Source organism: Buteo buteo, chromosome 18 (assembly GCF_964188355.1).
Source record: "Buteo buteo chromosome 18, bButBut1.hap1.1, whole genome shotgun sequence".
NCBI classification, from domain to species: Eukaryota; Metazoa; Chordata; class Aves; order Accipitriformes; family Accipitridae; genus Buteo; species Buteo buteo.
This window is the reverse complement of record NC_134188.1, coordinates 8,819,659-8,836,376: the sequence shown is the minus strand read 5'-3', so window position 1 is coordinate 8,836,376 and position 16,718 is coordinate 8,819,659. Positions and strand designations below refer to the sequence as shown.

At 37.5% G+C, this 16,718-nt stretch overlaps 1 protein-coding gene across 1 annotated transcript in view; it reads left to right on the top strand.

The window, feature by feature from the left end:
- Positions 1 to 68: 68 nt before the first annotated feature.
- Positions 69 to 16,718, top strand: part of PARP4 (poly(ADP-ribose) polymerase family member 4) — a 31,580-nt gene continuing 14,930 nt past the window's right edge. Inside the window, 10 exon segments of the mRNA XM_075050584.1 lie at positions 69 to 109; positions 5,795 to 5,844; positions 5,847 to 5,926; positions 8,475 to 8,680; positions 10,995 to 11,144; positions 12,277 to 12,331; positions 12,881 to 12,994; positions 13,759 to 13,856; positions 13,858 to 13,903; positions 15,246 to 15,397. Coding sequence (XP_074906685.1) covers positions 5,802 to 5,844; positions 5,847 to 5,926; positions 8,475 to 8,680; positions 10,995 to 11,144; positions 12,277 to 12,331; positions 12,881 to 12,994; positions 13,759 to 13,856; positions 13,858 to 13,903; positions 15,246 to 15,397 — 944 coding nt within the window. The 5' untranslated portion in view covers positions 69 to 109; positions 5,795 to 5,801.

The following is a 16,718-nucleotide window of genomic DNA, read 5'->3' as shown; positions in this document are numbered from 1 at the left end:
TCGCCGCCGGTGGCCCTTTTGGGAGACGGGGTTTCTCTTCGGCAGTGCCGCTCCTGAAGAGGCAGGAGGCCGTATCCGCGGAGCGTTCCTCAGCGGCTGCCCCGGCACGGTGTGTGAGGAGATTTCTGTCTAATGAGCCGTCCGCAAGCCTTTCGGGGTGTGGCGTTTTCTGCAGGCGTGAGGCTTTGGACTTTTAGTGTGCTTTTATTGCGGTTACTTACACCCTTTTAATTTTTAAGTAGCTGCAGTAAGGGAGGAACGGGAAGATCAATTGGCAAAAAGCATCCCCTGGCTTTCTGACATCTTGTGCTTTAGGCATGCTCTATCTTACTGAGCGAAATTAGTGTTTTCCTCTAAACTCCAGTAAGTGGCAGAGCATCACAATCCAAAAACTTGTGGTATGTCGTAGGCTGTGACCTGTTTTTCTAGCTGTTGTGGACAGGTACAAAACTGAGCTCCAGGTTGTATAAACCCAGGGCAGCCCTTGTGGTTGCCTACTATCAGTTTTCATTTCTGCTGTTACTTTCTATAGTTCCACAGAGCTCTTTCTGCTAAACTTTCAATCGTATTTCCTGCACTTTGGTTTTGCCAGTTATGCATATATTGTGTACATGATTGTCCTCAGACAGGATTCTGCATTAACAGTGATAAGCTACTGTGCTGGAAAATACAAGGTTTTGTACTCGTGCTTTTTTAAAGCACAGCATCGCATTCAGTCCCTTTGACATCTTTAGTAGGAAAATACAGTAGAGGTTTGTTTTCAGTTTACCTGCACACTGAAGGCCCTACTGGACTACAGATTATTCATGGTCTATTGTTGGACAATAAAAATGTATTTTTGGCTCCCTCTCTGTGCTAAAAATATAATCCATTGCTAACAATAGTGTTGAATTTGTGGTTTGATCATGAAGTACAAGGTCATGTGCTTCTGTGAAATCCTTTTGCGGTTACTGGGGCCTTGTGGATCTCCACCAACATAAACTAAAATTGTAAGAATTAAACCAGTGATAATTGTCAGCAGTTCCACTTTGCATAACTTATATGGTGCTGCAAGAACACAGTATTCCAGTTATAAAAGTGTTTATCAGTAGTTAATTAATTCTCAACACACAGATTAAATACAATATTTTTCTGTTGTGATTTTGAATTTGGAAATTTTGCTATTCAAAAAGTGTAAAGCCAAACACTGCTAAAATTCTTGGGAAGTTTGGTTCTCTAGGGAAATAGAAGAAAAGAGGCTACTATTCAGTGGTAGCATTCATCAACAATGAAAGAGAATAAAATCATCTTCACTCAAGGGAGAGAAAAGCTGCTGGTGACAGACTTCGAACAGGTTTTGACTCAATTTCCTGCTTTCTGTCAGGTTCAAAGTTCACTTGTGCTTTAACAGTGACAATTTCATCCTCCTTCCAAATGCAGCAAGGGTTACTGCCCCTTATTGTGCAGTAGACTGCACTTTGCTTGGTTTATTTATTTGACTTTGTTGCTGTCCCTTCAGGAATTTTACAGGGAGGTATGAGTGTGTCCTAGCCCTTCCTACCTACAATGCCCAGGCTTTCCAGTTGTACCCCATGCTGTTGGGGAAGCAGGAAGATCTTTCAGGGAGGGCAGCTGCCTGAGCAGGTGAGCGTAAAGGATTTGGCTCCCTCAAAATCTAAAGAGAGGAGTGGGATCAGGAGTCATGTAATGCGTTTCATGCTGGGAACAGGGAATGGGGGTGGTCTTTGCAGACAGACTCAGAGGAAGTGAATCCCTCAAGTTTATGCATTCCTTTCTGCTTGCTGGCTGACCTACAGATCAGTTCTCAAAGTAATTTTTTTCTCAGTTCTTAGCAGCTTGATTTTCATAAGCAAATGTAATATAAAATACTTTTGTGGAGTTCTGCACCACATGTAGCTACCAATTTCAGTTGCTTCTGGTATTTTCCACATGAGATACGGGTGTATAGGCAGGGCTGATGCTTGGAATTGGCTATATGTATTTTGTTGCCTTCTAATAAACTTTTTGTTTTGGCTGTGCAAATACAGTTCATTATTTCCTGAGAAGACAACTTCTGGTTATACTTCAGCAGTATCCAGAATCTGCTTTAGAGAATACATTGAAGAAAACTAGTGCACACAGAGCTCTAGCATAGAGGGAGGCAGTGCCCAGATCTATATTATGGTTATTAAAGGAAGCCTTTGGCCCTGGCATGTTTGCCCTTATATATGCCTCAAATTAATCTATCTTGTTTGTGACAAGATTCAAAATAAAGTTGATTAAAGCAGCTTAAAATAAGACTTTATACAACAAAGTAGAGCTTCTTAAAGGTACAGTTTCCCACAGAGTCAAGTTATAACAAGGCTGCATCGTAACAGAATCTTGTGAAAACCTCTTAGTTAAAACATGGAGAGTTGTTTTTTTGTGTGAGCAGAATACTTTTGTGCCAAAAGCACTGCTAATGCCATAAAAAGCAGAACCAAAAGCCACAAAATATAGGTATATAATGACCTCGTGCCCTTTGATCTGCTGTCTGCCTGACCTAAATGCACGTATTACCATTACGGAGCTGCCAGTTCTATCAGGTGTATAGTGCAGTAGATGATTTGGGCCCTTCCTACAGATTGCCTTTCTGAGATAAAATTATACAGACATGTATAAAATTGCATTTGATAATGTTGATTTTCCAGGTTTTCATTAAATCCCAAATGCAAATGGATTATGGTATTGTCTCCTTGACTAACTACTTTTTATTTTTTAGCTAATTAAAGTTATTCCACAGTAGCTGGCCATCGGATTCCTTTTTTACTGCACCAAGGAACAACTTTACTTACATACATTGAAAATGAAATAGGTCATAGAGTAAGAAAATAAACACATTCCTTAAATGTAGTATAGGGAACATACTCTAAATCTCACCCTAAAATTACCTCAGGCTAATGTGTTTTGTTTGGTTGGGGTTTTTTTATCTGAAACCTTATCCTAATAATCTGCTCTAGACTTGGGTCCTTGATAAATTAATCAAACAATAATCTTATATTAGATTGTGAAGTGCTGTTGTCAGTGCCATTTAAACATTTCCTCTGTATTGTTACTGTCTCTTGGTTTATTCTCTCTCCACACTACAGTGGAATCTTTCTGCAGGGTTGATGTAAAAGTTTTGTTGACCTTGTAAAGGCTTTGGTGCAATTTGACCAATACTAATTTTTACACCAGAAGAAGTGTCCTGGTTTCAGCTGAGATAGAGTTAACTGTCTTCCTAGTAGCTGGTACAGTGCTATGTTTTGAGTTCAATATGTGAAGAATGTTGATAACACTGATGTTTTCAGTTGTTGCTAAGTAGTGTTTAGACTAAAGTCAAGGATTTTTCAGTTTCTCATGCCCAGCCAGCGAGAAAGCTGGAGGGGCACGAGAAGTTGGCACAGGACAGAGCCAGGGCAGCTGACCCCAAGTGGCCAACGGGGTATTCCATACCATGTGATGTCATGTCCAGTATATAAACTGTGGGGAGAGGGGGTGGGGGGATCGCCGCTTGGGGACTAACTGGGCATCGATCGGTGGGTGGTGAGCAATTGCACTGCGCATCATTTGTACATTCCAATCCTTTTTTTACTACTGTTGTCATTTTATTAGTGTTATCATTATCATTATTAGTTTCTTCTTTTCTATTCTATTAAACCGTTCTTATCTCAACCCACGAGTTTTACTTCTTTTCCCGATTTTCTCCCCCATCCCACTGGATGGGGGGCAGTGAGTGAGCGGCTGCGTGGTGCTTAGTTGCTGGCTGGGGTTAAACCATGACAAGAAGCTACTGGGTAATTAAGTTCTTTGGTTTTAGACTTAAGACACTAGTAAAGAAACTGTTCTAATAAGTGTTTCCTCATTTGCACGTACATAGTGCAGAAAAATGTGTATTGGTAAATGAACACAAGTAGTTCAAACAGCATCTGCTTTCCTTTTTGCAGTCTTTATTGTAGGTGGTGTTTATTTATAGAACTAGGAGGATAGAAACTTAATCAGAATTTGCAGTCTATGTGGGAGTTCTCATTAAGTTGGAGAAAGGTCATTTTTGCTCTGAATGGCCTCCCCAAGAGAGAGGGCACTTAATATCATTAGAGATTTTTGGCTAACACAAGAACTGCTTTCCTTTCACATTATCTTTACTTTCAAACAAGCAATTTCTTATTTGTTCTGCCTCATCCTTTCAGTCCAGGCTGAATTTGGAGAGGCCAAGTATTCTAGAGTGTCAGTTTTGTCCAGTTATCTCACAAATAAAATTATTTGGCCTTAAGTCACTGTGGAAAATTTACATCAAGTAGCTTTTCCAGAAATACAAATAGAGTAAAACCAATGTCTTTACCAGTGACACTGATAATAACCCTTGGGATGAGATGTGAACATGGTATACTGGGATCCAAAGAGTCACTGGTAAAAAGAATTTATGACCTGAATATTTTGTTTTATGAGCATACGTTCTCTTCATGCTAGTTACTGTAGAGTTAAGTGTGTGTCTGCATTAGCAGCGTGGCTTGGAGCAACGATGCAATTTTAAGCTTTTGGTTGTCAAGAGCTGCCTTATGTTGATTAAGTTCTCAAAGTGTTTTGAGGTTTACCCTCTGAATGTTTTTCAGAGAAAACTAAACTGGGTGCTATGTTTCAAATAAGCTTAGTGGGGGCATTGATTTTGGCTTCTGTCTGAGCCCACTCAGTCATAAGGCCTTCTAGCTCACACTTAACACTCATTTACCACTGAAGGGCTCTGAAACCCTAGAGAGCCAGTGGCATGCTGAGGAACTCCTGTGCTATATAAAGAGCTCAGTGCTCTGTATAGTGTTCTCATTTACACTATAATTATCATTCTCATCAGTTATTTTAAAATAACTTTACATTCATAGGCATGCAGGCAAACAAATATACATTGTTGATACATTTTAATCACTTAAACCAGATGCTATCTTTATATTTGGTTGTCATAAATTCTACTCCTGTTTAAATAAAACTTTCCCAGCCTCTCATATCTTAGCATAGTTTATCATGAATGCCACGCAGCCGATTTTCATTCAGGTTGTTTTACAGACAATTTAGCTTGACACTGCTGAGAAGAGATGCAATCCCCCTACTTCCATCTCTCCAATACCTCTCCATCACTTCCACTGCTACACTACTCCTTCTTGTAAGTCTTTTCCATAGACCAGAGGGTGAATTCAATCAGAAACAGATCTGGATTAAAACTAGCCTCTTGGTTTTGGGGGTTTTGTTGTTGTTGTTGTTGCTGGGGGGTGGTGTTTGCTGTGTTGGGGTTAATCTGGATCAGTTTTCCAAAGTTCTTTTTAAATGTTGTGGGATTATTTTTTTTTTAAATATTTACAAATTATAAATCAGTGAGCGGAAACATGAAAAGCAGTTTACATTTTTGAAAAAGAGTCATTTTATAATGGTGTGGTGTGAAAGAGGAACTAAAAGAGAGGTTGTTCCAGTCTAAATTAAGATAATTCCACATTACTAACAGTGGGTATTAGCAGCAAGAGATCAAGAAAAGAGTTTGGTACTTAGCTCAAAGACCAAACTAAGGTCTTGGTTTCAGACCTTACTGAAAATGCAGGCCACACTAAATTTTCCACATAATTTAAAAAAAAATGAATAAAACTGATTAAGAGATGTTCTGGGTGGGTTTGATTACCATGCTAATAAAATGGGATTTGTTTTGGAATGTCCTAGGGTTGCAAAGAATATATTTGGTGAGAGACTACTTAGGTGGATAGAAAAATAAAAGTTTTCTCAGCCAAAAAAAAAAAATTCTTTTCTCTTTTAAGAGGAGGGCAATGGCAATCTTTGCAAATCGTGTGTTCTTTATTAAAGTGAAATACTTACCATTCAGGGGAAGAGCAGGCTGAAAGTGTCCATAAAAGAAAATGGTGGAGTAGTTAATTTTGTGCTTAATCACAAGGTAAGTTCCAGATTTATTTCTGAGATCTCAGTGGGAAGATATCAAGTGGTGCAAGTGTTGTAGAGTGTTAATCTTGTCTCATGTAGAGAAATAGGAACTGTAGAGATTATGTCTCTGTTCAGTATTTAAATATAAATACTCAGTTTACATTTTTAATGCATCTGGCTCTGTAGTACGGAAATGTCACATAAAAAATTAAGAGCAATATTCTACCTCCACGGAAGAACCGGGGACGTTTTTTTCCTGGATAAACCTGCCATGCTGTTTTTCTTCTCTCAACATCACAGAGGGGAAACTCTGAATGTGAAAATACATCACTGAATTAGGTTTTGGTTATGTTATTGCTAATGCAAGCATTTGATTACAGAGTGAGGAAGCGATGGTTGTAAATTTACAAGTCTGTGACATTGCAGTTTTTTTTATTTAAATACAGCTTTTTATTTTTAATATATGTTGAACACGCAGCATGGATAAATCAAGGAGCCTGTTTGCATGATATGCACAGCAATGATATCAGTGGGCTGCATCTATACTGGTACATGACATGCCTAGGAATGCTTGCAGGGACTGTGGCCCACTGGCATGGCTTGGCCCACACTTATACTAGGGAACCCTGTTGGTCCTCAGGATTGAGTGTTCATATCCAAACTGCCTAATGGGAATGGTCATGGTGATGTTCTGTCTCCCAAACCATGCCTGGAAACTGGGAAGATGTGAGCTGGCAGGAGCTTGAAGTGTGCCAAGGAACATGCTAATGCCTTAACGATATTCACATGCTAGTGACAGGGAATTATCTAACATTATCTAACTTAATAGGGAAGGCATAATACATTGTTACTCCTGCCACTTGAAAGTGACATTTATTTCCTCCTCCCCATAGCTAGCAATTATGGCAAGCTCATAAATATTGTCACATGAGAGTGCTTAATTCTAATCCACCTTAGGGAGAAAGTAGTGCCTTCTATTATGATTTAATTTTATTTGTTTCTCTATATACAGTTTTTTAATTTTTAGAGTAGTATGATTAAATGCATCAATTTCCCCCTCTCACTCTTGTGTGACATTTCCTAATACAACATTGGGCGAGTTACTTTAAATCCTACTGTTATATATAGCTCCCATAGGTGATTGTCATTTTACAAACAGCAAAAATTGTATACGTCGTCCTCAAGAGTCTGCAGTTTAAATTGTGCATAACATAAGGTGTTGACATTGAAGGAAAAAGAAAGGAATGTGTGAAGGAAAGGAATATTGTAGGTACATTATCTCTTCTTCAGGGCGCAGCGGTTTCCTGGTGACTCTGACTCTGCACATCTGTTTAGGAGAGAAAGTGAAGAATTGAAGAATAACATACCAAGGTCTAGCAAGAGTACTCAAAAAATGTGACAGATTTCTTTGTGCTGTAAATTCAGGATCTTCCAAGGTGTGTTGACACACAAACTGCTGATCTCCAGATATGATTTGGGGAAAAAGTTAAGGAAATTGGCTCATTAAAAACAATAAGCTTTAAAAAAAACTTTGCTAAAAAATTTAATTATTGAAAATAGCAAGTGAACTAGAGTTAATGCAGTACAAATATGTATTAATTGAAATCTGTTTTTTCAATCATCTTTATAAATACAGTGGGAAGAGAGATACCTAAATTTTTTGAGCTCTGGGATGCAGAGAACAGCTAACAAGTGGCCAACCTGTTCAGGGTAAATCTTACCCAAACTTCAGAAATTATGTTATGATTAAAAAGTGTCTCTATCTCCAAATAGGAACCTCAGAACAGAGCTGGGTTTAGTGCTGCTGTATCAGGGAAGAGCTCTTTTTTTTTAAAGCAGTACTTTTGTCATATGTGACAAATAAAAGTACATGCATTCATCATCTTGTTTCCAAGTAAAGTAGATCTAATTTCATTCTGATGTAATAGCCTTAAAATCCTCTGTCTCTTAGTTATGGCTATATTTTATTTGACTTGACTTCTCTAAATGTTTTTATGTTGTCCTAACTACACAGAAAGTTTTAACTTTCAGCGCATATATGATTCCAGTAAAACAATGTGTGATTCTTTGTAAGTCTACTAAAGCATAGTATGATTATTCAGCATTCTGCCCAGGGTTTTGGTTTCGGTTGTTGTTTTTTTTTTTACAATCTTACCCCAAATAGCTTTGGGTTTGTACCATGTTGGCCACAACAGAACATGGCCCATTATTGGACCTCCTGTGTGCTGCTAAAAGTTCTACAGAATGTTTGGCACCTGGTCACTTTCACATCTTTGTAGTTGCTGTAGAAAAGTGGATACACTCTGAACATAACCATGTTTTAGTTGAGCTGAACTGTCATCTGAGAGAGTCCTGCTCTCTGCTGTTTATGGATGAAGTGCAGAGGTACCATGTTTCTAAATTAGATGTTTCAATTAAAATCTTGTCCAAAAACGTTGTCTATTTTTAAATGTGTCCTTTGGACTCTAGGATTGTACCGGTATTAATTGCAAAAAAACAGTATTTGGATTAATATTGTAGTTACGTTTGCATAGCAACTGTAATTGTAACCTGCCTTTCAGACTACACATGTTCTTGTGAATACTGCTGATGTCCTCTGCTGTCATGATCTAAAAAATATTCAGAAGTATCAGCTCCCTGTTTTATGTGCAGATTTCATTTGGAAATCAGTTGAAAAGGGGGAACTTTTACAGATTGATGCATATAAGGTTAATAAATCACAAGGTGATGCTTCTGACCAAAGGACAGTGTCACGACCTGATCAGCAGGTGGTGTGGAAGGTCATGTAAAGCTTGAAACCCCCTCGGAGTAAATTAAGGTGAAACAACGCCAAACGACCAGTCAAATTGTTTGTTGAGCACAAACATTAACAAAGCCTATATGATCAAAGCCTATACGATCATGCGAGAACTCTAGATATTGCTGTCTGCCAGGTGAGTCACAAAACCAAAGGGAAAGGGGAGAAGTTTACCCGACTTTACAAAATGATTCAACATCAGACTTTAACTCTATGGATGGACTATTCAGATGACTACAACATCAAACTATGCACATGAAGTGAGGTAGATGCGGCAAAGGAACAGAAGAGCAAGATAAGATGCTGCAAAGAGAAGGAAGAGCAAGATAAAGAGGAGAAGAGAGACAGAGACAGAAGATATCACCACCCTAGGATCCAGCAGCATCCTGTTGGTCCTCTTGATTGTTGGTGTCTTGGTGGTGAGGGGTCTCCTACCCTAGCTCCTGATGGTGTCCTTTTATACAGTCCAAGTCCCCAAAATCTCCACACAGTTCCAACTTAAGTAGTCAAGGCAACAGAGACCCACGTGACGATCGTGTGGTGTCTCCAGTCCACTGTGCATGCTTAGGGGGTCGTCGGCTGGCGGGTGCCCCCATTAAGTGCTGTGACTACCAGCCAAACTTTTTTTGCGCCTGTGCCACAGGGATTGTGAGAGATTGTGCCAGGCTGTGGGCATCATTGTTGTGGTGCAAGCTGACTGCAGGGCTCTGCTCTGTAGGCTGGTGCTTGTGTTTTACAGTCTTGTGGTTTCCTTGGTACCAAGAAATGTTTAAGACAAATGTCTGCGCACCTGTCCCTTATAGCCAGACAGACAGGGTAGTTATATTTGACATACTTTATTCTTCTGTCAGGTACTTTGGGGAAGAAAGTTTTAGAAGCTGAATACTTAGAATCAGCTTTTAAGAAATCAGCAACCATGGAAACTGGCAATAAAGTTGATAAAAAAATTAGATTATGTTTTTTTAAAAGAAATACTAGTTCCATTCTGTGGAGTCTTTCCATTGATTTGTTTGTTTGTTTGTTTTATTTTAATGAAACTTCAAATAAGACTTCAAGTTGGAAATGTGGATAAAATACTAAAAATAACAAAAAAGCTACTCTGATGACTCTTTATTTGACTCCACTGAAAAAAATGACAGTAACTTAGAAGTTTTAGTTAATTTCAACAGAATGCAGTGGGTTTTCAATGCCTTTGTATGAGGAAGTGTTCTGTTTTGAAGTAAAAATATGAGAAAATAAGATAGCTAGAGAACAGGTTAACATGGGCTAGAAATATTATGCAACTTCATTAAAATAGAAGAACTTCAAGCATTCCAATACTTAGTATGGTTCAGATGCAAATTATTATAACTCTGTGTAGAAGGAAAATAGACAAATGTTCATTTTAATGCTGTGAGACAAGCCAAATAATGTGCAAAAGAGATGAGAAGGATAACTCTATTTAATGTGTATAGTCAGCAAAAAAATTACCATTCTGAAAGTTATTACTGTTTTAATTATCTTTTTTTCTTCCTAGTAACTACGTTTTTTATTTCTTTTTACTTTTACATCTCTTGGATTTTGCTGGGTGCTAGTCTTTCCTTTAAATATTTTTAAAAGTAATTACTTTTGACGTAATACATTTTATTTTATGAACATTCTCATGTCATGAATCAGTACAATTTTCAGAACTATATATAAGAATAAGAATCAGGACCAATGCATTCGTACATTTGCTGCATCATTGAGTCTGTTAAACAAATCTGGTTTTGCACAGCAGAGGCCATGAGCATGCATGGCTGAAGCTGGGTAGACCCATTCAGTAGCAATCCTAAATAGTTTTAAGCTAAAAGTAAAACTGCATTCATACACTATGTCTATACAACTTTAAAAAAAAAAAAAAAAAAGGCAAACCAACCAAAAACCCTCAAAACCAATATGTGAGTCATGGAGGAATAGCTCTTGAGCTCTGTGGTCAAGTGGCCTAGTGCAGCTCTCATCTACGTGCCCTAATTCTTTTTCCCCTTCCTGTCACAGAAGTCAGAGGTGGCGAAGTGCATGGAGGGAATAAGCTCTGGTATAGCCAGGGAGGCTAGCAGTGAGGCAGCTGGGGCAGTTGCCCTTCAATACTTGACTCCCTATCCTGCCAGTTATATGGCTGACTAGAATGTGACCTTAGAAGCTGTTAACTTGTTTCAACCTGTAAAATATTTATGGATATTAAGTGATAGTATTGTTTTTATTAACTATCCATAAGTTAAATTAGAGAAACCAGATATACCAAGTAAATAAATGTTTTGGTTGCCGATGTGGAAGACCTCTCATCTGCTGAAAATAAAAATGCCACAAAGAAAAATGCAAACAATTCCAACCTTCCTGTTATTGAAGACAGTGAGAGAAGAATTGAGTCCAAAGTGGATAAATTAAATAAAATTAAAATAAATAAAATTAAATTAAAGATATATTTTGATACATGTGTGTTGATATTTCTGTAAATTGGGAGGGGGACAACACCCACACGCACACATACTTCCCAGTCTGTTTCAGTGACTTCTGGAGATGGCTCTCGTTATCTTAATAATGTAGTGCAAGATAAAATTATTCTTTCTTCATTTTCTGCATTCTGTGTGTATGAATTTATAACTGCTTTTTTTTTTCCTTATACCTTCAGATCCATCTGTGGAAATTTATTTTTACATTTTTCCATCTCAGTGTACACCTTCAGTCCAGCTCCCTAATACGTGCAAAGCTTCTACCAACTCAGCAAGCATCAGTATGGCTCATGCTTTATGATTTTCTGATTGGAGCTCTGTTTATTATCACAACTTTTTTCTTTTCTTGGTTCACACAGTTTTTTGTAATCCAGTCTGATTCATTGTTTTTAGAAGTGCTGAGCATTTTTTTTCACCCATGAAAATTCTTGGGGAAGCTGAAAATCAAGGTAACTGAGACCGTTCTTAGTTGATAAGGACACAGTATTATTATAACTGTTTCTAATTATTGAGTTAAAGGAACAAAACCAGCTCCAACAATCTTAAATCTGTTAACAAAATGCAACTTTCACTTTTAGAGACTGGTGTTCAGTGATAGGGTAAGTATTTAGTTACTTTGTGGGAATGTACTAGAAGTTACACTGGGTCTAAAAGTCCTGGTGCTGAAGGATATGACTACGCGTATGTATCCTAATGTAATAGGAGGAGGGAGGAATTAGCTTCAGACAGCACAGGTAGCTGACCAAGCTATTAAAAAATTAACATGTAACTAGGCAATGAAAATACATTTCCTGTGTTGCTTCCATAGTTGTTCTGAAGAATGAAGATTGAAATCTAGTCTTCATCTTCAGGTTCACACTAGACATTCTGGCCTGTTAGTGCAGCAGCTTGTTGGGTGGGATTTCATGTCTCAAAACTTTTTTGTTGTTGTTATTTTGCTGCTGAAAAATAGACATATCTTCTTATATTAGTTTTTACTTTAGTATAATGTTGCAGCCTATTACAGTACACCATTTACTGGGCATATGTGATTTTTAATTACTTTGATTCCATTCCAGATTTTACAGTGAAAATGATCAAGATACTCCTTTTTTCCCCCCAAGATTTTGAAGTTGCAAAATACGGTGTCCTTGAAAAAATAAGCCTTTCTGTTATTGTGAGAGAATGTAGGAGGATCAGTAGATGAATAAAATGTTTAGTTTTATACACATCAGCAGTAAGTCTTCTATGTTATCATGTACTCCAATGCAAAGAGGAGTATTGAAAAGTACTTTAATGCTTTCTGGCTTTCAGTGCAGCCTAATTCCACCCAAATAAAAACTTTTCTATATCGCTGTAGCATTCTCACCAAAGTATTGCAGTAGAATAATATGTTTGCTTCTGACAAGATCTACATTACCATGGCTGTTATGTGTTAAATCTAATTTAAATTTTCAACTTTTTTATTCAAAATCTTGCAAAACACAAAGATTATGGAAATGTACAGCAATCAGTACAGGGGAGCCCTGAGAGGAGCTTCTGCTTGTTACTATGATACAAATAATGAATAATTCTGCTTCTTAGCCAGCCATAGTGTGTGGTTCTAAATGGGCTGAAAAAATAAGTAGGACAAGGGGAAGTACTTGGTGCAGTATCATGTGAATGAAACGTATGTAAGCAATAAATTGGGGGTAGGGAGTCTGTTTATCTCTCCATTTAGGTTAATTCCAAAGAAAGCAAAGATTTTGTAGTTATTGAATTACAGTGTTCCCAAGAGCATTACAAGTTTCCGTTTTGACTATGTGCACGCTTCAGTGCATCAAATGTAACAAAGGTATGAACTACTCATTGACATTACCTGTTTGTTTCTTTATGCATGTTGAATATACCTGTTCCAGAGAGCTTCAGATGCTTTTCATTCTTACTTGAAGGCTAATCCTTAGATATAGATAATAGGAGGTCATTCTGTTAATCTTTATCATAAAAAGTTTGATTTATAATTGGCTCCTCTACTCTGTGTGTCTGCTTACAGCTTGCTCAAAAGAACTGTTTTGGGACTTGGCAGCAACACAGCATGGGCGTGGATGCACGTGCCTCATACTCACATATGTTTTCCTGGCAATATCTAAAGTGTGTAATGACATGTTGAAATGCTGAAATGCTATAGTAAGTGATATTCTGGACATACTATTGAGAGAGAAAAGCTTGTCTGGAGGGCAGCTTAAAAGTTTTTCTCAGTATGCAAGTTATATACGCACTCTGGTATAGCAGTTGCAGTCTGTGTCAGTGTAACAACATTAGATTCAAGTCAAAGGAGCTGTATCAGGGATGAATTTTAAGTAGTTCAATTGATAGAACAAGTTATCCCAGCACACATTCAGATGAACCTATCTTGTCACTGTGGGGTTTGTATATGGAGCCCTGTGCTTGTTCTTCGTGTCCCATGAACCCTCATGAAAGCACTGGCTTGCTGGGAGCCTCTTAAATCACAACCCAGAAATTGTGTGGATTGTCAGCTGTTAGAGCAGTGTCTAGTAAAATTGATTCTTTAAGTCTCTACATAGTTTCTTTGACTAACTTTACTCTTTCAATTTACAGAATAATAAACAGTTTGTAACTAATACTGCTGAAGAAATAAGAGAAAAGTACAAGTCTTTTATTGCAGACTTGAAGAGCCAGGATTTCCTGCTCAGAGAGTTTTCCACCAGAAGCAGAATTTGTAGCTTCTACAAAATTGGAAAAGGCTTGTACAACATGCGTGTTTACACTTTCCTATCCTTAATGATTTATTTTAGTTTCTAATTTTCTGAATGTGGTAAACATTGTCTAGATTATAATAATACAGCCATAGGTTAAGGGAGACTGTTTATATATGAATGTTTTGAAATTATTTTTTTCAGAATATTGAGTAAATGTCCCCAGTACTTAAACACATTAAAAGCAAATGTAGTCACATTCATTATAGTTTTGGGGATTTTTCTCAGTAGATGCATTATCAGCTAATGTGATATCTAAAAAGTGATGTGCTAATATAGCAAACAGCATTGTGTGATGTATGACTTCGATTGTCATTATTCTGCACGCTATGCAGATGTCACAGGCTTGATGTAGATCATATTGGAATCAGTAATGGGACTCCCCTCAATGGCAGTAACAGTTGGATTCTGCTCCCTAAAGTACTCTTCAGACAATGTTTTACTGCTTTTTAAAATGGTTGTAGTGTGACAATTTTTTTTTTCCTACTTACGTTCTTACTTACTTTATCTACTTCTCTCTTCCACCATGGTTAGCTTCTATTATAATAGGGCACAACTGGCACATAGATTATATCCAGCAATGTTGAAAGGCCCACATATGTCCTCTAGTGATCTCAGAAGCTGTGTGGTTGATGCCATATAAACTAATAATGTAGAATGTCCAAACTTGTGTGAGAATTGTTTAATCACATCAAGTCTAATGGCAGCTTCTGGAGTTGTAGAACAGTGAGAAAATGTTTAAGTAAATGCTTCAGAAGAACATGAGAATATCTGTTTTCACAACTCTTTTTGATCTACAAATTGCACTGATTTTCGTGGCCTCTCTATTCTCCTGTAGCTTTGCTGCTCCCATTTTTTTTATTTTTGCAGGAGTAATGTCTTTCCCACCAGAGCTTTCTGAACTAAAGATCTACTGTCATCTGTTAGAGATGTGATAAAACACTGGCCATTTTGAACCATCTGTTCTTTTACCAGCTGTGCAAAAAAGGAAATGGCTGGGGTCTGCAGACTATCATGTCCATGTACCTGATAGTACAATGTACTGATAAAGATATCAAGCAAATCAACTTCTGTCTTCTCCAAGACTTTGTGTCTCAGTTTTCAAGAGAGATCATGGCCATCCAGCCTGCCGTGCTTTCCACTGGAAAGAATTTAAAAAAGCAAACCTTCCCTCAGTTTGACAGGGCTGAAGAAATTATGCTAAACATGAATGAGCATTGCGCACTGTGTTGTTTATGGGAATAGGAAAGTTTAATTATCCGTGTAAGAACTTCACTGCCGTGACTTGCATCTTTGTCTTTTCACTGAATTGTGTTTATATTACTGCAGTTACTTCTAGAAGAAGCCATCCATTCAAGTGCTGTATGTCAGGAAGTTAGTGATTTTGTGGAATTGATCTGGGCAGGAGCTGTTGGGCACCGGGATAGTTTACCACTTGAATCAGTAAACAACATAAGCCTAAATGATGTAAGTTAATTTTTGTTACTCTGTGAGGATGAATACATAAATGCTGTTAGAAGTCATTTTTTCCCAGCCAACACATATGTCGGGTTTCAGATTGGGATTGGTAATTACACTTTTGATAGTCCTGCACTTCAACAAATCCATGCTTCAGAAATTTTTATCTCAAATTTTGCTTTTAAATCATGACACTAAAAACATGCTCTACACCCTAGGACAGATGGCTGTCTTTTCCATTTCATAGCAATTTACACAATTCTTGCGGGAGGATCCCTTTCATGAGATAAGTCAAGTTACATATAAAGATAGTCATAGAAGGCAGTGCATAATAGCAGGTTACTGTCTCCTGCCAGTATATTTTAACCATAGCCAGCCACTCTCTTGTCAGTCAGCCATTCTCTTGTAATGGAAAAATAGTTTTAATTACAGTCCCTGTCTCCATTATCAGATGACACCTGTAATGAACATACAACTACTCTTGAAGGCCTTTGGGTATTCCAGCTGTTATTAAGAGTAACTGCCTATCCACCCCTTTGTTAAGTCTATGGCTCATTTAACCCCACTTTCCCACATACTTCAATTCTTTTGCTTTGCTCCCTAGACATTTAAGAGAGTAATGATTATTCATGTAATTTAAATTCATATAACTTAACAAACAGCCAACAAAATGACTCTTTAAGACGAGAGTTTTGTTCATCTCTGTTGTCACTGAAGGCAAAATTACCTGAGGTTTATGTTGGTTTTAAATTGGAAGAACTTTGCCAGTAGAAGGTCCCAATTCTGGAATTACTTTGCCCCAATCTTATTATGTGAAATTCACTTTTGATGCTATTCAACTGATGTATGGTAGAAGAATATTTCCTTTTTGATGTGGAAATAATGCACATTTATGTAGGTTCTGGTGAGTAAGTAGTACTTTAGTAATATTGTTATATGTGTACTCAGAGACAGTAGTGAGTGCATTGCATAAATCAGTAAAGACATAAGGAAATGCTGTTTGTGGTAAATGCTTTTAATGAGGTGCAGTTGTTTGGGTATTAAGATTCCTAACATATTTCAAGTAGGTGAAATTTGATAAATAATTTTCAGTCCTTGGTAGCTTTTGCAAGAGCTGAACCATAGACCTAAAAGATTCTGTACCTCAATGCATCGATCTGTAAGAATATGATAAAACAGTTTTTACTAACTCTTCCCATTTATAATTAGTTTGCAAGAGAAATAGCATTTGTATTGAAAGGGAAAAAAAACCTCTGGATTTTTGAAACACAATAATGAAGAAGTGGGTTGCTGTTCAGTTAGACTAACCCTCCATTTTTTTCCCCAAAGGCATTTGTGAGACAG